Raw genomic sequence first — 25,108 nt, forward strand, 5'->3', positions numbered from 1 at the left:
AACTCTGCTCTAGAGCCTTGACATTTCTCTTGCTGCTTTTAAATTTACTCTTTCCTGAATCCTCCCACCCCCCCTTCATTAGTTTAAAGCTCTGTCTACTGCCATAGTTATTCACCGTCCTGTCCCTGACCACTAACGAGACCTGTACCACTACCTAACCTAAGGAGTGTGACTGCCTCCTGGATCAAAGTGTCCAGGTAACTCTCCCCATCCCTGATGCCCTGCAATGTCTGCACCTCAGACTCCAGCTCAAAAACTGAGCTGAAGTTCCTCAAGCTGCAGGTACTTGCTGCAAACGTGGTTGTCCGGGATCACAATGCTCTCCACAAACTCCCACATGCTGCAGTTGTGGCACACCGCCTGCACTGCCATCCCTATATGACCTTGTTTTATTTTAATTAAATTTGTAATTGGGTAACTTCGTTTACAGTGTAGTTTCTTGATTACTTACTTGATCTAGATTAAGTTATGGGTACTGAAATTAAATATCTACCTGTAACACACAGCACTACAAATAGTGTAGGCAAAAAACAGCAACTCCTTCCCCCCCTCTTCAAATTCCCAAATAAAACACTGTTAAGTACACTCCTTTTTAATCCCACTCTGTGCACAGAAAGAGGCCATTTGGCTCATCGTGTCTGTGCCGGCTGAAAAGGAGCTATCCAGCCTAATCCCACTTTCCAGCTCTTAGTCCGTAGCCTTGTAGGTTACGGCACTTCAGGTGCATATCCAAGTACTTTTTAAATGTGGTGAGGGTTTCTGCCTCTACCACCCTTTCAGGCAGTGAGTTCCAGACCCCCACCACCCTCTGGGTGAAAAAGGTTCCCCTCAACTCTCCTCTAATCCTTCTACCAATTACTTTAAATCTCTGCCCCCTGGTTATTGACCTCTCTGCTAAGGGGAATGGGTCCTTCCTATCCATTCGATCCAGACCCCTCATAATGTGATTCACCTCAATTAAATCTCTCCTCTGCCAGAGAGAACCACCCCAACCGAACAGATCTTTCCTCGTAGTTTTGACAACCTGGATATCTTTTTTTTTTAAGGACACAGCCCTTGTGATAGTTCTTGAAAATAACGAGTTCTGTACTGTGACTCGGAATGAAGAACAACTGCATATATTTAATTTAAAAATAGAGTTTAGGATACCTTGCAAGAGTCTGGTAGGGTCGACAGATGTAAACAAGTTCTGAATAAACATGCACTAGTTTCCATTGGTTTCTGAGGAATATTGCATTGTTTTTGACAAAGTGCAGGAGATTATTGCTTGGTGAACTATGAATGGGTTCCAATGCAGCGTAAAATCATAGTTAATAACTCATCATTATGCCAGAGCTAGTGCAGAAAAATATTTGATAGCACTCTAATAAACAGGCTTAAGATGTTGGAAAGTGTAAGGGGGGGGGGGGGTGCAGAGGAGGCAGAGTGAGGCAATTCCACCTCTTGACTGGGAGATGCCCATTACTTACATCATCAACCGAATGTGGGGAGACCAAATGCAGATTGGGTGACCGCTTTGCGAAACACCTCCGTTCAGTCCGTAAGGGGGGGGGGGACCCTGAGCTTCCGGTCGCCTGTCATTTTAATTCACCGCTCCATTCCCACTCGGACCTCACCGTCCTTGGCCTCTTGCATTGTTCCACGGAAGCTCAACGCAAACTCGAGGAACAGCACCTCATCTTCCGATTAGGCACTCTGCAGCCTTCCGGACTCAATATCGAGTTCAACAATTTCAGATCATAAACTCGGCCCCTATTACATTTTTACTTTTTTTATCCACCTCCTTTTCCCCCCCCCCCCCCCCCCCCCTTTTTCCTCTCTCCCACATGGCAGCTGTCTCTCATTCTGCCAGAACATTTCACACCTAATCTAGAGCCGTCTTTTGTCTCCACTCGTCCTATCACCGTCTCGTCTCGTTTTGAATACCTCTTAATGTCTCTTCACTTCTTTTGTTCTCTCCCAGCCCTGCCTTTCGATCTATTTCATTTCCTTTCCAGTTTTGAAAAAGGGTTTAGACCTGAAACGTCGACTCTAATTTCTCTCCACGGATGTTGCCTGGCCTGAATTTTTCCAGCATTTTCTGTTATTTTGGATTTCCAGCATCTGCAGTATTTTGCTATCGTGAATTAAAATAATGTCTTTAATTTTTTCCAGGATGCTTCACATGTGCCCTGATTTCTATTTTCTGCTGCCATATAGCCTCGTCTTCCCTGGCCATCAAAGACATCACAATGTCTAAATATATGGAAGAAAATCACTTTATATAAAAGTGTTGATAGCTTTTTCAAAGGTTTACATACAATAACTGAAACCATGCATGTTCTGGTTAATAAACACAATGAGTTGCAGCGTAAGCACGGCACGGTTTATATAAAGTCTGAAAGCAGCAAAGTTACGGCAGGCATCCTATGAAGCCAGCAGAGTCCGAAACCAGAGAAGGGAATAACGCCAGGAGGGTGGCCAGAGACTGCACACGCCCTTGGGTATCAGGAGACGGAGACATTCAGTAGCCAGCCTATATCACGGGTGAAGCCTTCCAGAGCAGGGCCCTGCTCACCTGTAAATATGGACTTTGAGCCTAGACACAGGAGAATGAGGAGAGATCTAGTTCAGGGCAAAATCAATATTGTTTAGAAAAATACATGGGCCATAAGGACCAGACCCAGCCCCTGTGACAGAAGAGTAAAGGAGTTGTGCTTGGATCGCAACCTCTTTTAATTTATGACATTGAAAGGCTGCCAAGCAAATGTATATTATGCGTTAGACATTGTTAGAATTCTTGGAAAGCAGAATAAAATAAATCTTGGGTGCATTAACTGCAGGGCGCAACTTAATTTGTGGAATAATGACGCTGAAAAATGAATTTCTTGGAAATGTAAAACATACAGAACAGATTTATTTAAAAAAAATCCTTGAGTTGGAAGGAAAAACAGAAGATGCTAGAAATAATCAGCAGGTCAGGTAGCATCTGTGGAGAAAGAGTTAACATTTCAGGTCAATGACCTCATCAGACGAAAGGTAATTAACTAACGGTCGCCGACTTGAAACATTAACTCTGTTTCTCTCTCCACAGATGCTGCCTGACCTGCTGAGTATTTCCAGCTTTTCTTTTTGTTTTAAATCCCGATTTCCAGCGTCCGCAGTATTTTTCTCTTGCTCGAGTTGGTAATGCTGTGTTTTTTCTCCTAGTTCTTTTGAAGTCAATAGGCAGCGCTGTAACGTTAATGATAACATCTGTTTTTCTTTGCTCCAGTGATGGTGCTGTAATGTCTGTCAACCTGTTACTATTAACAAATCTAAAATATCTACCATTTCCTTTAACTAACATTTAGCAAGGCCATGGGAGATTCACGGGAATGAAAAGTGATCTTCTGTAGTCATTTATCCCTGAACCAAAGCGCAGGGTCAGTCCAGGCTGCTGGTTTATTCAAATCTTTAGTTGCGCAGAAATGATTTTGTATTTTGTAATGTTTACGTGAATTAAGATGCAAGACGTTCAGACAAGGGATTCACCCCAATGTGCACTTTGGTCACAACGCGCACTAGACAGAAGGGAGAGCTGCGCAGGTCGCTCTGTTTGTTCGCAATGATTTCTTTCCTCCTGTTCCTTGCTCTCTGTAAACAATGCCTTATTTCCCCCAACAGACACATCGCGTATCATTTGTGAATGGAACTCCAATGCATTTTATTGAAAAGAAGAACTGCACGGTAACATTTTTCAATAAAGAACTGCATAAGGTACTCGTAGTAGTTACTTAACCATTGCTAGAGTTTTGTCTTATATAATTACTAGTTAGTTAAAGGCATCTAATGCCACAAGATAAATGTGGATGAGAAATGCCATTCACCCCATTGTAATCCATCCAAAAGCATGTTCTTGGTGACCATGTGCAGGCACTTTTAAGGTCCATCGTGCAATATTAGTAACATTTGTGTCTCTGCGATTTAACACCTTTTCATGCTGTTTCTTCAGTTCTAATTTACAGAAATTGTGCAGCATTTCAAATACTCTTTACATATTCTGTGCAAGTAGGGTTTTGTGGCATTCTGACCAACAGTTGCTTAATGTAGCTACAAAATATAGCTGGCTCTATGAGCATAGGAAAATGATGGACAGAAGAAGACGACGAGCTGATTTATCAAGCCTGTTCCCACATAGTTGATGCAATTAAGCAGCATGACTCCCAATTCTGCCGCCCGCCAGCAGCCATAGAATACTATCATAGAATAGTACAGCACAGAAGGAAGCCATTCGGCCCATCAAGTAATCTCCCAAGAGAGGCGGAAAAAACTCGAGGCCAATTCAGGGGAAAAGAATTGTGGGTATCACCTGTGCTCACTGACCTACATTGGCTTTCGGTCTGGCACTGCCTCGATTTTAAAATTTCAATCCATGGCCTCTCCCCTCCCTATCTCTTTGTAACCTCCTGCAGCCCTCAGATCTCTGGGCTCCTCCAATTCTGACCTCTTGTGCATCTCTGATTTTCATCGTTCCACTGTTGGTGGCCGTGTCTTCAGTTGTCATGGCCCTAAACTCTGGAATTCGCTCCCTAAACCCCTCTGCCTCTTTCTTTCTCTCCTTTTAAGACTCTCCTTAAAACCTACCTCTTTGACCAAACTTTTGGTCATCTGTCCTAATATCTCCTTATGTGGCTCGGTGTCAAATTTTGTTTCATAACGCTCCTGTGAAGCACCTTTTTGGACGTTTTTACTGTGTTAAAAGGTGCTATATAAATGCAAGTTATTGTTGGTAATTCCTCTTCAGCCCCCAAAGGCAATTAAAATAAATTTCAGGAGACCCCAGTGACTGAATCATCTCACCCAACTCTTGCCTATCTTGTGCGCAGCGATATTGGCCTCAGCCAGGAACTCAAACAGCTCCCTGCACAAGCCAGCAGGTTCTTTCAGAGGTCAGTGACTCTCTGCAGGGGGGGAAAAAACACCAGACATCTAGGCTGGTTCTGTGCTTGCATATCTTATATGCATGTCCTCTAATTTTCCCTGACCAATCTGATTCAAATAGTCTATTCACACAGACACAGTCTGATTCCTTCTTTATTTTAAATGCCTCGCTCAAATCTCCATGAAGTCTATGCTTTTCTAGAGTAAAGAGACCCAGCTCTCAAATCAATTGTGGTAACTAAGGGCTTTTAAACCCAGGTTTCATCCTAATTGCCTTCCTCTGAGTTTTTTTTTTTTAAGGACCTCTATCTCCCATCAAGTGAGGGAACCAGCACTGGACACAGTATTCTAGATGAGGCCTAACCAAGGTCTTGTACAAGGACATTATCGTGCTTTGTTTTATATGGGATTGTCCTAACAATACATCCCAATACCCTTTTTATCCTTTTACTATATCCTTGCGGCATTGATCATGAATCTTAAGAGACTCATGCGGTACAACACTCAGATCTCCTCACTCAACAGACTTTAGTTCGGAGCACTGCATGGTATATAAATGCCTTGTGCTTATATAAATCACTTTTTTTGAAGAAGCAAAACCCAATATTTGACAGGCTATGCATTTGGCAAACCTTGATCCAGTGTGTGTGTTTGAGAGACTGCACAGTAAACATACAGAACTTGACCAATGATGTATGATGCGTTCAGTGGGCCGCAATAAGTCATCAACCTGGAGTGCTCCCAGCAGTCATCCTATAGGAATGATTGCGTTTGGGGAAAATGATCATTTCTCATATACAAGGGCTATAATAGAGCTTCAGTCAATTCAATTCAATTTAAATTGCTTTATTGGCATGACAAGGTACATCTTATGTTGCCAAAGCACCGAAAAAACATTTATGGTTGAACACAAACGCAGATCTATCCATAGTGTATAAACAGATATATCCCTGTGTGTATAAATATACACTCATATAATTTGCATAGAATCTTTTCTTGGGTTTAGTGGTTGTCCCTCTGCTTGTGGCAAGCTGTAACATAGTTTGCTGCTAAGGTTACGCAATTTCTCTGTTTCCCTATTAGGTATGGGAGTTTTTGGTCTTCATTCAAATTTTTGAATTCAGGGCATATTTTTATGAATTTTGGGTAGAAATTCCCCCTTATGTCCTGATAGTTTCCACAAGCTGTGAGGAAGTGCATCTCTCTCTCCACCACTCCCTGACTGCAGTGAGAGCATATCCTGTCCTCTCTTGGCAGACCGGCCTGTCTGTGTCTGCCTTTTTCGATGGCGAGGCTATGCTCACTAAGTCTGTACATAGTCAAGGTTTTTCTTAATTTGCTATCTTTTACCGTGGTCAGTCACTCACCCATCATAATGGTGTTTCTTATTCACAGCTTCAGTAGAAGCACTACTTTCCTGCTAGGGTTTAATGGACTACAACAAATGTTGATGTAATGGGCAAGGCTATGCAAATGTACGGCTACAAAGATCAATCCTTAGGCCTATAACTCCATGGGTGGAACTTTCAACTCTGGCTGGAGCAGAAAATGGGCAGCAGTAGATGGGCTGCCCATTCTACACCTGCCAAATAATGTTCCTTTCCATTGCCAAGAGCCTTTCAGCCACGACCCCTGTAAATTTGTCAATTTTTTAGTCACTGCTGTTTGCGCTGAGCTGACCTTCCTTTCCCATGACAAATCTTCATTCTGAATGGGAGTTTAGGACACGCAGCCAAAGGTGAAAGTTCGGCCCCAATTTTCCATTCAGACATTCAATCCAACATAGGCTAATGTAACAATATTCAAAAAAGAACACCAAGTCAGAACTTGGGGCGATTCGCTTTACTTTAGTTATAGTTACTAGAAGAGATCATTAGAGATACTCTATCACCACCTGGACAGCGAAGGCGTTATTAAAGACTCTTGACGTGGTTTCTGGAAACATAGAAACTAGGAGCAGGAGTAGGCCATTCGGCCCTTCGAGCCTGCTCCGCCATTCAACGAGATCATAGCTGATCATCCAAACCCTAGCACCTGGTCCCTACACCGACAACCATCCCACCCAAGCCCTATCCCCGTAACCCCACGTATTTAATCCCCCCCTAACACTAAGGGCCAATTTTTATCATGGCCAATCAACCTAACCCGCACATCTTTGGACTGTGGGAGGAAACCGGAGCACCCGGAGGAAACCCACGCAAACACGGGGAGAATGTGCAAACTCCACACAGACGGTCATGTCTTGCCAACCTGATTGTGTTTTTCAGGAGGTTACTCAGTTGCTGGATGAAGATAACCTGGGAAAATAGTATATTTGGATTTTCAAGAAGCTTTTGACAGGGTGCAACACAATAGACTAATTTGGAAGATAAGAGACCTGTCTATTGGAGGGCAGTTCTCGCTAGATAAGGAATTAGCTGTATTTTCGTAGGCAAAGAGTAGTTATAATGGTAGTGGTTCTATGGAGACCGCTTACCAACTGATCACCCCTCAAAAAACCAACCCTTGACCAATGTTCCCTTTAATTTTTTTTGGGTGCACGGCCCATTCAAAATACCACATATGCACGGTTTTTCCCCTTTAAAAGCCAGTGCGCTGGCAGCACAGGAGCTTGAGCGCTGAGTGACCGCACAGCTTAAAGGGAAAGCTGCCCTTGACCCTTCCGTCCTTGCAAACTACCATCCCATCTCCAACCTCCCTTTCCTCAAGTTCTTGAACGTGATGTTGCCTCCCAAATCCGTGCCCATCTTTCCTGGAACTCCATGTTTGAATCCCTCCAATCAGGTTTCCACCACTGCCACAGTACCAAAACAGCTCTTATCAAAGTCACAAATGACATTCTATTTGACTGTGACAAAAGTAAGCTAGCCGCCCTCATCATTCTCGAACTGTCGGTGGCCTTTGACACAGTTGATCACACCATCCTCCTCCAGCACCTCTCCACCATTGTCCAGCTGGGTGGGACTGCACTCGCTTCGTTCCATTCTTATCTATCTAATCGTAGCCAGAGAATCACCTGCAACGGCTTCTCTTCCCGCTCTCTCATTGTCACCTCTGGTGTCCCCCAAGGATCTATCCTTGGCCCCCTCCTATTTCTTATCCACATGCTGCACCTCAGCGACATCATCAGAAAACACAGCATCAGTTTCCACATGTATGTTGACGACACCCAGCTCTACCTCACTACCTCTTCTCTCGACCCCTCCACGGTCTCTAAGTTGTCAGACTGCTTGTCCGACATCTAGTACTGGATGAGCAGAAATTTCCTCCAACTAAATATTGGAAAGACCGAAGCCATTGTCTTCAGTCCACGCCACAAACTCCATCCCTCTCCCTGGCAACTGTCTGAGGCTGGACCAGACTGTTCGCAACCTTGGTGTCACCTGTCCCTGAGACGAGCTTCTGACCACATATCTGCACCATCACTAAGACAGCCTATTACCACCTCCGGAACAACGCCTGGTTCTGTCCCTGACTCCGCTCATCTGCTGCTGAATCCTTCATTCATGTCTTTGTTACTTCTAGACTTGACTATTCCAATGCACTTCTGACCGGCCTCCCACATTCTACCCTCTGTAAACTTGAGGTCATCCAAATCTCTGCTACCCGTATCCTAACTCTCTCCCAAGTCCTGTTCACCTGTATCACCCCTGTTCTCGCTGACCTAAATTGGCTTCCAGTTCAGCAACGCCTCAATTTTAAAAATGCTAATCCTTGATTTCAAATCTGTCCATGGCCTCGCCCCTCCCTATTTCTGTAATCTCCTCCAACCCTCTTGAGATATCTGAAGCACTCTAATTCTGGCCTCTTGAGCACCCAATTTCAGTTGCTCCACCATTGGTGACCGTGCCTTCAGCTGCCAAGGCTCTCGGCTCTGGAATTCTCTCCCTAAATCTCTCCACCTCTACCTGTTTCTCCTCCTTTAAGACGCTTCTTAAAACCTACCTCTTTGACCAAGCTTTTGGTCATCTGCCCTAATATCTAGTGTGGCTCGGTGTCGATTTTCTTTTGTAACACTCCTGTGAAGTGCCTTGGGATATTTAACTACTTTAACGGTGCTATATGAATACAAGTTGTTGTAGTGAAGTCCTACAGGGATTGGGTTGGGACCATTGCTCTACATTGTCTTTTTTAATGATCTGGATGAAGATGTTGTGGGAACTGTCACTAAGTTTGTGGATGGCACAAAGATTTGTGTTGGTGTTAGAATCCTGGATGAGGGGAAAAAGACTACAATTGGATCTAAATGGGATGGGGGAGCGGGCCCATGTGTGGCATGTGACATTTAATGTCAATAAATGTAGTTAATATAAATTGCAGACTAGAAGCTCTGAAGTTGACATATGTTAACGAAGAAGATAACAAATGATTCTTCAGTATGTGTGCTGTGGTTGGGAGTTTATAGTAGGACAAAATGGAGACCTTTGACCTACCCGTAAAAATTTATTTCCATTTATTTTCTCTCTCTTGAGGTCGTTGGTGAGGCAAACCCAATCGTCTTTTGAGGCTTGGTATTTCTCTTGCTTATTCACTCACTCATTAAATAAATCTGGGTGTTTATTGTACTGTAAAGACAAATGTGATTTTTCAACTGGTGAGCAAACGTGTTAATGAACTTTTCTTCTGTCACTACTGCTAGTCTCGGTTTTGTTCATAGCCTGAAATTCGTACAGAGTAGCTTCCCCTCCACTCCACCTCGCCAAAGAACAACTACGAGTTAAAGACAGTGAAGATGCCATGTTAAGCATTGTACAGCATCGCACCGTAGGAAATGGAAAGTGTTTACTGAACTGTCATTCAGAATGGAGATTTGTTATGTGAAAGAAGGGGAAAGTCAATCAGCAATTTTTTTTTGTGGATTTACAGAAGCTATGGCTGCATCTTGTAAATCTATCTGTCACCTCTCCTCACCCAACTAGAAGGGCAGCTCACACAAGTTCATTCCTTGTAGTGAGTGTATTCATATCTGAAAAATGTCTGACACGTTGAAATTACCATTGAATTTCATTGTCCATATATGTCATTCAGTTGAGTGTGAGAGTTGCTGATGAAACTTGTATCATGTGAGTAAGGCTTCACATTGGTATTCGGGTTGGATGAGGAGGCGTGACCTGGGAGCTGGGGTTGGGTGAAGAGGAGTGACATAGGGAAGCTGCGGAGAGCCAAGAACGGGGTTGGGCTGGGCTGGGTTGGATTGTGCAATTGAGAAATATTCACTGGGCTGTTTCCAACAAGCTTTGCTTACTCCACCACGGCACTTGAGGCATTTTTGTTCGTCTTTCTATTTGTTAATTTAAGTGTTTGTGAAATGTGAAAAAGCATGTTGGTTGAATTATGATTGGTTTTCTGTTCCTGAAACTTTCTAGTCACAAATTCCAGAGAAAACTTTTATCGGCTGTCATCACGATTAGCTTGTGTTAAAATATTCGCAATCATGCAAGAAAACTTTGAAACTATACCCTATATCGCTTTTTGAAAATAATCTTAGTTCTGTGCCTTGCAAATTACCCAATTAATCCATTAAATGACATGAGAATACTTGGAGCCTGGCAGTGCATCATAGGAAGGGTCTGATTGCACAGCCCAAGTACAGGAAACTCGCTTTACCGGCACCCAAACAACCAGAAATCTCGGTTAACTGGCAAAATTCAGGAGTAGGTTCAGTTAAGTTTTTCTTCATATTAGTGGCCGTTTCTTGATTTTTGGCTGTGTAATCGGGGGTTTCTGCACTTGCTGCTAAGCAACAGGGACGCTTGGTCTGTGGCCGGGCTTCTTGCAGCTGTTGCTAAGCAACAGGGAAGCCTGGATTTGTTGCTGTGTACGGCGCTCTCGTACCTTTTAACTATAACTCTCTGTAATCCGGACTTTTTGATAAACCGGCACCACGCCGGTCCTGTCGGTGCCGGATAAAAGAGTTTCCTGTACTGTCTCTGCTTATGTAGAAGAGGGTATGTGACAGAAAAATCCCCCAAATAAGCCACTGGGGAAACAATGTCAAATGCGTTCTGGTTTTCTTACATTTCTGTGGCATCTGATGTTGGAAAATGTTTTAACCTATTTTTAATGTTTGTTTTGATCATAGCTCCAGCTGTCACCGTTACTTGTTCGCCTCCGCCCCAGTGGCAGCCCTTCTGTTTGGTATTTAATGCGATCAACTCCTGCTTGCCAGCACGAAGAATGGGCCAGGATAAGGGAAAGTATGACTTTTATGTTGGCTTGGCATTAGCCATTAGCTCCAGCATCTTTATTGGAGGGAGTTTCATCCTAAAAAAGAAAGGTCTCCTCAGACTGGCCAAAAAAGGGTCCATGAGAGCAGGTGAGATATTCTTTGCAAAACAGTCCAGCAGTAATGTTATAATATGTGAATACAATTAATCTGTTTCAATCACTATTCCTGCACCAGCACCCCACACACTCGGCAGCTAGGGATGGGCAATAAATGCAGTGTTGCCCACATCCCGAGAACATTAAAAAAAAAAAAAATTCAGTTACATTTCCATATAGCATATAATGTTTTCTTAAGTAATATAACTAATTTTAAGTAATTTTGGCCATAGAAATTCATCTTGGTGTGAAAATACTACCAGCCAAGGTATTAGGTGGATGCTTAAAATTAATTCTGTAGCTTAAAATGTGTTGTATCTCTGCCCTTGTGTTTTTCTGGGAGATTAGTTGGAAACATTAATTTAATAGAAGCATACAGCACAGAAGGAGGCCATTCGGCCCATCGTGCCTGCGCTGGCTCTTTGAAAGAGCGATCCAGTTAGTCCCACTCCCCCTGCTCTTTCCCCATAGCCCTGCAAATGTTTCCTCAAGTATTTATCCAATTCCCTTTTGAAAGTTGCTATTAAATCTGCTTCCACTGCCCTTTTAGCCAGATTATCATAAGTCGCTGCATAATCTTTTCCCCCGCCACTGGAAACAGTTTCTCCTAATTTACCCTCAAAATCCTTCATGATTTTGAACATCTTTATCAAATCTCCCCTTAACATTCTCTGCTCTAAGAACAATCGCTTCTCCAGTCCCCCCTCATACCTAGTGCCATTCTAATAAATCTCCTCTGCACCCTCTCCAAGGCCATGGCAACTTCCTAAAGTGTGGTGTCCAGAATTGGCCACAATACCCCAGCTGGGGCCTAACCAGTGTTTTATAAAGGTTTAGCATAACTTTCTTGCTTTAGTACCCTGCCTCTATTCATAAAGCTAAGGAGCCCATATGCCTTTATAACAGCCTTCTCAACTTCTCCTACCACCTTCAAATGTTTGTGTACGTACACCCCCAGGTCTCTCTGTTCCTGCACCCCCTTTAAAATTATACCATTTAAACTGTCTCTTCGAGTCCCAACTTTAATTTGCATGATAGATATTCTGATGGGTTTAATTACTAACTAGACTTGTGTTTTTATTGGAAGGACCGCTCTGGTAGCTTAGTTGTCCACAGCCTGGAATGTAACGGAGGTGACGGACCGCAAAGCTCCCACATTTGATCTCTGGTTTATTTTGAGTTAGCTGTTCTCTGTTAGGGTGATAGTACAACCAAATTCAGTATCCCTGGGCTAGGGTGAAAAAATATCAGCCAAGGTTTCTATTCATGATTGCCTTCCAGTGAACCTGGATTGTCAACTGAGGACAGAAATGGACTTGGTTGTGATGTCCAGAATGTCAAATTGCCTGTCGATGTTCATTGTATAAGCTCGCATGAAGAAAGGACACCTGGGTGATGGGTGACCATGTAACCTGTACTTAACAGGAGTCAGTACCTTCAAGAAGTCGAGGATAGATTTGGAGGAAAAAACATCCATTAGCTATGTGAAGTAAATGTGTTTGCTCCCATGTGAATAAGGGCATGCAAGGTTCTCTCCTCTGTCCCCTGCCCCCAAATAGCTCCAGTTCCACTGATGGTAGGGGATCATTAAAATCAGAAGGGAATTCCTGAAAAATAAATTGAAGCAGTGTGATCATTAAAACCTTCTGAAACTGAAGTGAGAATTTTCTGCATCAGTATCACCGGGATGGTGGAGAGAAGGAAGAATTGGAGATTTTCTGCAGGTGGTTGCTTTAAAGTACTGTAGTTGGCTGCACCAAGTAGACTGCTCCTGTACTGCGCCCCTGCTTGTTTAATGTCTCTGTATTGCTGATTATTTTCTTCTTTCTGTATGTATTGATTCCTGTTAATCCACAGGTCAGGGAGGACATGCATATCTTAAAGAGTGGCTGTGGTGGGCTGGACTGTTATCAAGTAAGTACTAGAAAGAACAGTATGGCTTCTCTAATGAAATACCCATTGGCTACATTTTCTTTTTCTTTATGCTATTTCATCTCTTTCATTCTTGAAGCCATTAATTTCTTACTGAAATATTCAATAGGCACTCTGTCCAGTACCTTGCCCAAATACTTATTATTTATCTCTCAGCCTAGAATTTATCAGTTGACCATAGTGGGCATCAGAGCTGACTGAGCCTGATCTCTGTCCTCGCCTCGAGGTCCCCACGCATGCATTTCCAGCAAGTGTTGTCTGATGGTGAGCAGGCACTCTGGATGATTCTCCCTTTTCTCATCCAGGGAAAGTTGTAATATCTGGACAACCACTAACTGGACAATCAACTAACTTGGCAAAGACCAAACATCAAACCTGGGAACGTCCTGGTTTGTATTGGTCGGCTCCTTAGTCATCTATTTACTTAACCAACTGTTGCCTACTTAAAACTATTACTAAATAGGTTAATGCAGTGCATTGTTTGTCGTTTCAGGAGTTGGTAGACATTGGAAAATTTTCCACTCGTGTGGATTCTTATCAAGTCACGGCTAAATGACTGCTCACAAATTAACTATTGTTTGAACTTGGCCGTTGTAATTTGTGGTTGTAAACTAAGTGCTCTGCCATGTTATTGTCAAATTACTTTTTAATATTCTGTCCTGTCAAGAATTTAATAATTTCAAGTTAAATGCAATTTTTATGCTTGACTTTGCTACTTTGAGGACACCAATATGTCCCCAGCTTGCTGTCTGCTCTGTACCCCTGTAGAGATCTAAATAAAAGACTTGCATTTATATAGCACCTTTCACGACCACTGGACATCTCAAAGTGCTTTACAGCCAATGAAGTATTTTTGAAGTGTAGTCACTGTTGTAATGTGGGAAACGCGGCAGCCAATTTGTGCACAGCAAGCTCCCACAAACAACATTGTGATAATGACCAGATAAATGCTTCACCTTTGTGCATTAGAAATGCTTGAAAAAAAATCCTTTGTGGGCTGCACACCCCGGGGAGGATGGGATACTTGGATAGTTGCACCATGAGCTTTTTCACAGCTATTCAGTGTGTTTTTGTTAAATGTTATTACTTTTTATGCAGACAGTGCTAACAAACTAAAATTGTGACTCGGGAAAGGCATCAAGAAGTTTAACTGGGTTCTTTACATTTCCTTGCAGTGGGTGCTGGAGAAGCTGCTAACTTTGCTGCATATGCGTTTGCCCCGGCCACGTTAGTGACCCCATTGGGAGCTCTTAGTGTTCTTGTAAGGTAAGAATATTGATGCTGGTCATCAGAGGAAAAAAACGATTTACAAATCTTTGTATAGCATTATATAAAATACTCCCCCTATCGATGTAATATAGAATCGTACCTTATTGCATTTTCATTACGAGTTCTTCCCTCTGGTGCTTTTGGCTCACATAAGAACATAAGAAATAGGAGTAGGCCAATTGGCCCCTCGAGCCTGCTCCACCATTCAATAAGATCATGGCTGATCTGATCCTAACCTCAAATCTTCTATCACACTCCATCCCACCTGAACCCATGTGATCTCCTGGGAGAGGCAAAAAACCCAATGGCCAATTTGGGAGAAAAAATCTGGGAAATTCCTCTCCGACCCATCTAGGCGATCGAAACTCGTCCAGGAGATCACACTGTCCCTATATTTTCTACAGTACTTACCTTCTGTAAAGGCGATCTCCACCCCAGCCAGGAACGAACAGGAATAAAACCATCTCCTGAAATCTAACAGAATTAGAACACAAGAAGTAGGAGCGGAACCAGGCTACACGGCCCCTGGGCCCACTCCACTACCCACAGGGCCATGACCATTCCGAACCTAGACTCATGTCCAATTTCCTGCCCGCTCCCCGTAACCCTTAATTCCCTTTACTTCCAGGAAACTATCTATTTCTGTTTTAAATTTATTTAATGATGTAGCTTCCACAGCTTTCTGGGGCAGCAAATTCCACAAACCTACCACCCTCTGAGTGAAGAAGTTTCTCCTCATCTCAGTTTTGAAAGAGCAGCCCCTTATTCTAAGATTATGCCCCCTAGTTCTAGTTTCACCCATCAGTGGGAACATCCTCACCGCATCCACCCGATCAAGCTCCTTCACAATCTTATATGTTTCAATAAGATCGCCTCATTCTTCTGAACTCCAATGAGTAGAGTCCCAATCTACTCAACCTCTCCTCATATGACCACCCACCTCATCCCCGGGATTAACCGAGTGAACCTTCTTTGTACTGACTCGAGCGCAAGTATGTCTTTTCTTAAGTATGGACACCAAAACTGTATGCAGTATTCCAGGTGCGGTCTCACCAATACCTTGTACAACTGCAGCAATACCTCCCTGTTTTTATATTCTATCCCCCTAGCAATAAAAGCCAACATTCCATTGGCCTTCTTGATCACTTGCTGCACCTGCATACTAACTTTGAGTTTTGTGCACCAGGACCCCCAGATCCCTTTGTACTACAGTACTTTCCAGTTTCTTGCCATTAAGATAATAACTTGCTCTATGATTTTTCCTGCCAAAGTGCATAACCTCACACTTTCCAGTATTGTATTCCATCTGCCAAATCTCTGCCCACTTACTTAGCCTGTCTATGTCCCTTTGCAGGTTTTTTTTTCACAGAAACCCCAGAGTGCAGATAGAGGCCATTTCGGCCCATCGAGCCTGCACCGACACATATCCCACCCGATCCCCGTAATCCCTGCACCGACACATATCCCACCCTATCCCCGTAACCCCACGTATTTAATCCCCCTAGCACTAAGTGTCAAATTTATCATAGCCAATCAACCTAACCTGCACATCTTTGGACTGTGGGAGGAAACCGGAGCACCCGGAGGAAACCCACGCAAACACGGGGAGAATGTGCAAACTCCACACAGACAGTCACCCGAGGCCGGATTCGAACCCGGGTCCCTGGCGCTGTGAGGCAACAGTGCTAACCACTATGCCACCGTGCTGCGTCCTCCTCACTCACTACTTTCCCTCCCATCTTTGTATCATCTGCAAACTTTGATATGTTACTCGGTCCCCTCCTCCAAATCGTTAATATAGATTGTAAAGAGTTGGGGACCCAGCACTGACCCCTGCAGAACACCTAGTTACTAATTGCCAGTCTGAGAATGAACCATTTATCCCAACTCTCTGCTTTCTGTTAGAGAGCCAATCCTCCACCCACATCAGAATATTACCCCCAATCCTGTGATTTTTTTTATCTTGAGCAATAATCTTTTGTGTGGCACCTTGTCAAATGCCTTTTGGAAGTCTAAATACACTACGTCCACTGGTTCCCCTTTATCCACCCTGTATGTTACTTCCTCAAAGAACTCAAGCAAATTTGTCAAACATGACTTCCCCTTCATGAAACCATGCTGAGTTTGTCCTATTAAATTATGTTTATCCAAATGTCCCGTTACTGTCTCCTTAATAATGGACTCTAAAATTTTACCAACCACAGATGTTAGGCTAACGGGTCTATAGTTTCCAGCCTTCTGCCTACTACCCTTTTTAAATAAGGGTGTTACATTAGCAGTTTTCCAATCTGCCGGGACCTTTGCTGAGTCCAGGGAGTTTTGGGAAATTATTACCAATGCATCCACAATCCCTACCACCACTTCCCTCAAGACCCTAGGATGTAAGCCATCAGGTCCAGGATATTTATCTGCCTTGAGTCCCATTATTTTACCAAGTACCACTTCCTTAGTGATTTTAATCGTATTTAGCTCCTTCCCGAGCCCCCTGTTTGTCCAGTGTTGGGATATTCTTAGTGTCCTCTACCGTAAAGACTGATACAAAATATTTGTTCAGCGTTTTTGCCATCTCCGTGTTTCCCACCATTAACTTCCTGGTCTCATCCTCTAAGGGACCAACATTTACTTTAGCCACCCTGTTTCTTTTTATATAACTATAGAAAGTTTTGCTATCTTTTTATATTTTTTGCTAATTTACTTTCATCATCTATCTTCCCTTTCTTAATCAATCTTTTAGTTATTTTTTGCTGCCTTTTAAAGACTTCCCAATCTTCTATCCTCCCACTAGATTTGGCTACCTTATATGCCCTTGTTTTTAGTCGGATACTATCCTTAATTACTTTACTTAGCCACGGATGGCTATCTTTTCTTTTACACCCTTTTTTCCTCAGTGGAATATATATTTTTTGGAAGTTGTAAAATAACTCCTTAAATGTACACCACTGATCATGTACTGTCTTATCCTTTAATCTATTTTCCCAGTCCACTCTAATCAATTCCGCTCTCATACCTTCATAGTCTCCTTTATTCAAGCTCAGCACGCTTGTTTGAGATCCAACCTTCTCACCCTCTAATTGAATATGGAATTCAACCATGTTATGGTCACTCATTCCAAGGCGATCCTTTACTAGGACATTTTTAATTAATCCTGTCTCATTACACAGGACCAAATCTAAGGTTGCTTGCCCCCTGGTCGGTTCAGTTACATACTGCTCAAGAAACCCATCCCTAATACACTCAATGAACTCATCCTCAAGGCTGCTCTGCCCAATTTGATTTGTCCAGTTAATATGATAATTAAAATCCCCCATAATTATAGCTGTTCCCTTATTACAAGCCTCAACTATTTCCTGATTAATACTCCGTCCAACAGAGTTGCAACTGTTCGGAGGCCTATAGACTATGCCCACTTGTGTTTTTTTCCCCTTATTATTCCTTATCTCCACCCAAACTGTTTCACTATCCTGCTCCCTTGACCCAATATCATTTCTCTATTAGTGATTCCTTCCTTTATTAACATAGCCACCCCACCTCCCCTTCCTTCCTGCCTGTCCTTCCTGATTGTTAAATACCCTGGTATGTTTAATTCCCAGTCATGGTCACCCTGCAGCCATGTTTCTGTAATGGCCACAAGATCATACCCATATGCTGTTAACTCATTCATTTTGTTACGAATGCTACGTGCATTCAGATAAAGAACTTTCAAATATGTTTTGTGACACTTAGTTCCTGTTTTTTCCCCTTTTACTACTTTTACTCCATACCTTCTGTCCCTTCCTGACACGTTCTGTTTTTTAATTCCCCCACTGCTACCTAAGTCTATGACCTTCTCCGTTGTCATTTCTATTATTTGCTCTCTAGAAACCTCCCCCCACTAATTAGTTTAAAGCCCTCTCTACAGCCCTAGTTATATGATTCGCCAGGACTCTAGTCCCAGCACTAGCCAAGTGGAGTCTGTCCCAACGGAACAGCTCCCTCCTGTCCCAGTACTGGTGCCAGTGTCCCAAGAAGCAAAACCCATTTCTCCCACACCAGTCTTTGAGCCACGCATTTAACTCTTTAATTTTATTTATCCTAGCCAAATTCACTTGTGGCTCAGGTAATAACCCAGAGATTATTACCCTTGAGGTTCTGTTTTTTAATTTGACCCCTAGCTGCTCATACTCCTTTAACAGAACCTTCTTCCTTGTCCTATCTACGTCGTTTGTACCAACATGGACCACGACAACTGGATCCTCCCCCTCCCACTCCAAGTTTCTTTCCAGCCCAGAAGAGATGTCCTTAACCCTATCTATCCCCCTAACGATACTATCCCCTACCACTACAACATTTCTTTTTACTCCCTCCACTTGAATGGCCCCCTGTACCACGGTGCTGTGGCCAGGTTGCTCATCCTCCCTGCAGTCCCCGCTCCCGCCCTCACGGAGTAAGAACCTCGATCCTGCTTGACAAGAGCAAGGGCTGCGGCTCCTTCAACACTACCTCCTGGATCCCTGTACCTGCCTCACTCGTAGTCACACTGTCCTGTCCCGGACTACATCTGCATTAATTAATTTCATAGGTGTGACTACCTCCTGAAACAGAGTCCAGGAACTTCTCCCCCTCCCTGATGTGTCGCAGTGTCTGAAGCTCGGTCTCAAGCTCTTTAACATGGAGCTTGAGTTCCTCTAGCAGCACTTATTGCAAATGTAATCGCCGTGAGCCTCAATGGGGTCCACCAGCTCCCACATTTCGCAACAGTGACACATCACCTGTTCACCCATATCTATGTAATTAATTAAATTTCTTATTAGATATGAAGACCCTCTGCCCCGATATAGATGATATTACACCACTATTTAATAGGACTTACCAACTTAAAGGTATAGAAGAGAAGGAAGAGGACCTACCAACCAGCTGATCACCAACCTCCCTCTCTCGTGAATGCTGTCTAGGGGACCTGTCCGGTTGAGTTGTCTCGCTGCTCCGCTTCCGCAGTGTTGGATTAGCCTGAGGGGAGCAAAACAGAGCAAAAAGCACCCCCTCACCTCCCACTTGCCCAAACTCTGCCACTTACCAAACTCTGCTTAAACTCAATGCGACTTGCACTCAGCCCGCCCCTTTTTATACCCGGACTCTACTTCCGGTTTAAACTCCCCAACAGCTTAATTTACTCTATATAAAAAAATTAAACTTACTTCAAATAATTAACTTTTTTCATCACTAAAATTCAGTAAATGCACTTAAAAGACTTTTTCTGCCACTTACCAAACTCTGCTTAAACTCAATGCGACTTGCACTCCCTCATGGCAGTTAATGATCACTTCTGGAGAAACCTGGAAAATCCCAGTTTTGGGACCAGACTGGATGCTAATCCGCACTCGCTTAGACTGGGAAATGTCAGTGGTTCTTGAGTCCACAGCAGTACCCGAAAGGCTAATGATTCGTGGATGGGTTTTAATGTGCATTAATGCATATTGGCACATGTGCACACAATGAATGGGTATCCAAAGCAAATGAAAAGCATTTGTCTGTAATTATTGTCAATACACAAAGTATCCAGTCAGTGTGAAGCTGTTATTAATGAGCTTAGTCAAGTACTGAGATACACCTAAAAGGCATTTGGTTACAAGTATAAACAAGCTGTGTTAAATCTGTTACTCATTGGTGAGTCAACATTTATATACATCACCTTTTAATTTTGGGGGAATTCCCACCTCTATCTCCCTCCCTTACACCTTAGTCTAATATTTTTTCAGCATGCTAGACTCCTGTCATCTGGCAGAATAAGGGAGAACACAAGCAGATGGGCAAGCTAGCATGAAAGTCAAACAAAAACCGGCCTATTTCTTGATGTCTCCTGTCGTGTGGTGCTAGGACAGTCCAATGATGAACAATTATTGAACTTCAATTGTGACTCTAGAAAAATGACCACGACTACATTTAGTTTCTGTATGCTTTAATATCTAATCTGTTTCAAACATGATATCACTTTATATGTTGACTGTCTTGTTTCCTTAGTGCTGTTCTGTCATCGTACTTTCTGAATGAGAGACTTAATCTCCATGGCAAACTTGGTTGTTTTCTAAGTGTCGTCGGTTCAACAGTGATGGTAATACATGCACCGCAAGAGGAAGAGGTGGAAACCATACATGCAATGGCCATTAAACTTAAAGATCCAGGTACAACACACACTTTCACATTCTAGTTGCTTTATATAGCTGTAATTTAAATAAGGCATCAGCCTTGGCTCAGTGGGTAACTCCTGCCTCTGAGTCAAAGTTGTGGGTTCAAGTCCCACTCCAGAGACTTGAGCACATAAGCTAGGCTGACACTACCAGTGCAGTGCTGAGGGAGGGCTGTACTGGCAGAGGTGCCATTTTTAAGATGAAACATTAAACCGAGATCCTGTCTACCCTCTCTCGCAGACCGGGCACTATTCAAAGAAGATTGTGGGGGTTCTCTGGTGTCCTGGCCAAAATGTTATCCGTTAACCAACACCACCAAAAACATTATCTGGCTGCTTGTCTCATTACTGTTTGAGACCTTGTGTGCAGTTTGGCTGCTGTCTTCACTCTGTTGCAACACTGGCTGTGACTAGACTTCAAAAGTACTTCATTGGCTGCAAAGCACTTTGCAATGCCCTGAGGTTGTGAAAGATGCTATAGAAATGAGTTTTTTTAAACCCAACTTGCTAACGAGAAAAAAATCAAGTGAGGAGGGAATTTAAAAAGAAATATCCCTTTTCCTTTCACCTCTATCTCTTACTCCTTTCATTTCTGTTTTAACAATTTTTACAAATTGATTTTATTTCTCCTTATGTCATTTTTCTTATAATTGTAACCCTGATTATCTTGTCTGTATTGCGATTATGCTTGAGACGACCTATCTGGTAGTCTGTATGAGGACTGATGAAACTCCGACCTATTGAGCACAATTGGGAAACATAGAAGATAGGAGCAGGAGTAGGCCATTCGGCCCCTCGAGCCTGCTCCGCCATTCAATACGATCATGGCTGATCATCCAAATTCAGTACCCGGTCCTGGCTTTCTCCCCATATCCCTTGATCCCTTTAGCCTTAAGAAATATATCTAACTCCTTCTTGAATATATCTAATGTATTGGCCTCTACTGCCTTATGTGGTAGAGAATTCCACAGGTTCACCACTCTCTGGGTGAAGAAATTACTCCTCATTTCAGTCCTAAATGGCCTACCCCAATCCATAGACTGTGACCCCTGGTTCTGGACTTCCCGACCATCAGGAACATCCTGCATCTAGCCTGTCCAGTCCTGTCAGAATTTTATGTTTCAATGAGATCCCCTCTCATCTAAACTCCAGCGAGGACAAGCCCAATCGACCCAATCTCTCCTCATACGTCATTCCTGCTATCCCAGGTATCAGTCTGGTGAATCTTCGCTGAACTCCTTCCATGGCAAGAACATCCTTCCTCTGATAAGGCGACCAAAACTGCACACAATATTCAAGATGTGGTCTCACCAAGGCCCTGTACAACTGCAGCAAGACATCCTTGCTCCTGTACTCAAACACACTCGCTACGAAGGCCAACATACCATTTGCCCTCTTAACCGCCTGCTGCACCTGCATGCTTACCTTCAGCGACTGGTGCACAAGGACACCCAGGTCTCGTTGCACTGCCCCTTCTCCCAATCTATTGCCATTCAGATAATCTGCCTTCCTGTTTTTGCCACCAAAGTGGATAACCTCACATTTATCCACATTATACTGCATAGATTCATAGATTCATAGAAGATAGGAGCAGGAGTAGGCCATTCGGCCCCTCGAGCCTGCTCCGCCATTCAATGAGATCATGGCTGATCATCCAATTTCAGTACCCTGTCCCTGCCTTCTCCCCATATCCCTTGATCCCTTTAGCCTCAAGAAATATATCCAACTCTTTCTTGAATATATTTAATGAACTGGCCTCCACTGCCCTCTGTGGCAGAGAATTCCACAGGTTCACCACTCTCTGGGTGAAGAAATTCCACCTCATTTCAGTCCTAAATGGCTTACCCCTTATCCTTAGACTATGACCCCTGATTCTGGACTCCCCGGCCATCAGAAACATCCTTCCTGCAACTAGTCTGTCCAGACCTGCCAGAATGTTATAGGTTTCGATGAGATCCCCTCTCAATCTTCTAAACTCCAGTGAGTATAAGCCCAATCGACACGATCTCTCCTCATACGTCATTCCTGCCATCCCAGGTATCAGCCTGGTGAATCTTCGCTGCACTCCCTCCATGGCAAGAACGTCCTTCCTCAGGTAAGGCTGAGCGGCGGGCGGCGCAGACACGATGGGCCGAAGGGCCTCTTTCTGTGCTGTAAAACTCTATGACTCGAAGGCGACCAAAACTGCACACAATACTCCAGATGTGGTCTCACCAAGGCCCTGTACAACTGCAGCAAGACATCCTTGTTCCTGTACTCGAACCCTCTTGCTACGAAGACCAACATACCATTTGCCTTCTTAACCACCTGCTGCACCTGCATGCTTCCCTTCAGCGACTGGTGCACAATAACACCCAGGTCTCTTTGCACTTCCCCTTCTCTCAATCTATTGCCATTCAAATAATAATCTGCCTTCCTGTTTTTGCCACCAAAGTGGATAACCTCACATTTATCCACATTATAGTGCATTTGCCATGTTTCTGCCCAATCACCCAACCTGTCCAAATCGTACTGGAGTTTCACGACATCCTCCTCACAGCTTACCCTCCCACCCAGCTTTGTGTCGTCTGCAAATTTGGAGGTATTACATCCAATTCCCTCGTCCAGATCATTAATATATATTGTGAACAGCTGGGGTCCTAGGACCGATCCTTGCGGTACCCAACTCGTCACTGCCTGCCACTCGGAAAACGACCCGTTTATTCCAACTCTTTGCTTTCTGTCCGCCAACCAGTTCTCTATCCAAGTTAATACCTTGCCCCCAATCCCATGTGCCTTAATTTTGCACGCTAATCTCTTATGCGGGACCTTATCGAAAGCCTTCTGAAAGTCCAAATACACTACATCCACTGGTTCTCCCTTATCTATTTTACCAGTTACATCCTCAAAAAAAATTCCAGTAGATTAGTCAAGCATGATTTACCTTTTGTAAATCCATGTTGACTTTGTCCGATCCTGTCACTGTTTTCCAAGTGCTCTGCTATTACATCTTTTATAATAGACTCTAGCATTTTCCCCACTACCGATGTCAGGCTTACCGGTCTATAATTCCCCGCTTTTTCTCTACCAGCTTTTTTGAATAGTGGGGTAACATTAGCTACCCTCCAATCCATGGGTACCGTTCCAGAGTATCAAGTTCTGGAAGATGACCAGCAATGCATCTACTATCTCTAGGGCCACTTCCTTAAGTACCCTGGGATGTAGACCATCAGGCCCTGGGGATTTATCGGCCTTCAGTCCCATCAATTTTCCTAACACCATTTCCCTACAAATACTGATTTCTTTCAGTTCCTCCCTTTCATCAGACCCTATGTTCCCTGGCATCTCTGGGAGGTTATTTGTGTCCTCCTTTGTGAAGACAGAACCAAAATATGTATTTAGTTGGTCTGCCATTTCCTTGTTTCCCATTATAAATTCCACTGATTCTGACTGTAAGGGACCTACACTTGACTTCACCAATCTTTTTCTCTTCACATATCTATAAAAGCTTTTACAGTCAGTTTTTATGTTCCTTGCTAGCTTACTCCTATTCTATTTTCCCTTAATTAATCACTTTTTCCTCCTTTGTTGACTCCTAAACTGCTCCCAATGCTCAGGATTATTGCTTTTTCTAGCCAATTTATATGTCGTCTCCTTGGATCTTATGCTATCCCTAATTTCCCTTGTTAGCCACGGTTGAGTCACCTTTTTTGTTTTATTTTTATGCCAAACTGGGATGAACAAATTCTGTAGCTCATCCATTTGGTCTTTGAATGTTTGCCATTGCCTATCCACTGTCAACCCTTTGACTGCCATTCCCCAATCAATCCTACCCAACTCGCTCCTCAGACCATCGTAGTTTCCTTTATTTAAATTGAGGACCCTAGTCTCTGAGTCAACTACTTCATTCTCCATCTTAATGAAGAATTCGATCATATTATGATCGCTCCGACCCAAGGGGCCTCGTACAACAAGATTGCTAATTAATCCTTTCTCGTTACATAATACCCAGTCTAAGATGGCCTGATCTCTGGTTGGTTCCTCGACATATTGGTCCAGGAAACCATCCCGTAAACACTCCAGGAATTCCTCCTCCACAGTATTGTTACTCATTTGGTTGGCCCAATCTATATGTAGATTAAAGTCACCCATGATGACTGCTGTGCCCTTATTGCACGCTTTAATTTCTCTTTTAATGCCATCCCCAACCTCTGCCTTACTGTTGGGAGGTCTATATACCACTCCCACTAATGTTTTTTTCCCCCCTTAGTATTTCTCAATTCTACCCATACAGATTCCACATCATCAGAGCTAATATCCTTCATTACAATTGTATTAATCCCTTCTTTAACCAGTAATGCTACCCCACCTCCCTTTCCTTTTTGCCTATCTTTCCTAAATATCGAATACCCCTGGATGTTGAGTTCCCAGTCTTGGCCATCCTTGAGTCACATTTCCGTAATCCCAACCAAATCATATTCGTTTACCTCTATTTGCGCAGCCAATTCATCCACCTTATTACAGATGCTCCTCGCATTA

General features: G+C 43.3%; 1 protein-coding gene across 7 annotated transcripts in view; it reads left to right on the forward strand.

The window, feature by feature from the left end:
- Nucleotides 1-25,108, forward strand: part of nipa2 (NIPA magnesium transporter 2) — a 51,949-nt gene that overhangs the window by 20,661 nt on the left and 6,180 nt on the right. For 4 of the 7 annotated variants that reach the window (XM_085999569.1, XM_085999568.1, XM_085999567.1 and 1 more), the window contains exons 2-6: nt 3,646-3,738; nt 10,985-11,218; nt 13,084-13,140; nt 14,334-14,424; nt 20,425-20,585. In XM_085999569.1, the coding sequence (XP_085855695.1) occupies nt 11,080-11,218; nt 13,084-13,140; nt 14,334-14,424; nt 20,425-20,585 (448 nt within the window). In that variant the 5' untranslated portion in view covers nt 3,646-3,738; nt 10,985-11,079. Of the gene's footprint in view, nt 1-3,142; nt 3,166-3,645; nt 3,739-10,984; nt 11,219-13,083; nt 13,141-14,333; nt 14,425-20,424; nt 20,586-25,108 lie in introns of those variants that run through there. The other 3 variants (XM_085999571.1, XM_085999573.1, XM_085999572.1) reach the window with 3 other exon arrangements.

Source organism: Somniosus microcephalus, chromosome 10 (genome assembly GCF_052327205.1).
Source record: "Somniosus microcephalus isolate GS21.2 chromosome 10, FLI_Smic_1.0, whole genome shotgun sequence".
In the NCBI taxonomy this organism is placed as follows: domain Eukaryota; kingdom Metazoa; phylum Chordata; class Chondrichthyes; order Squaliformes; family Somniosidae; genus Somniosus; species Somniosus microcephalus.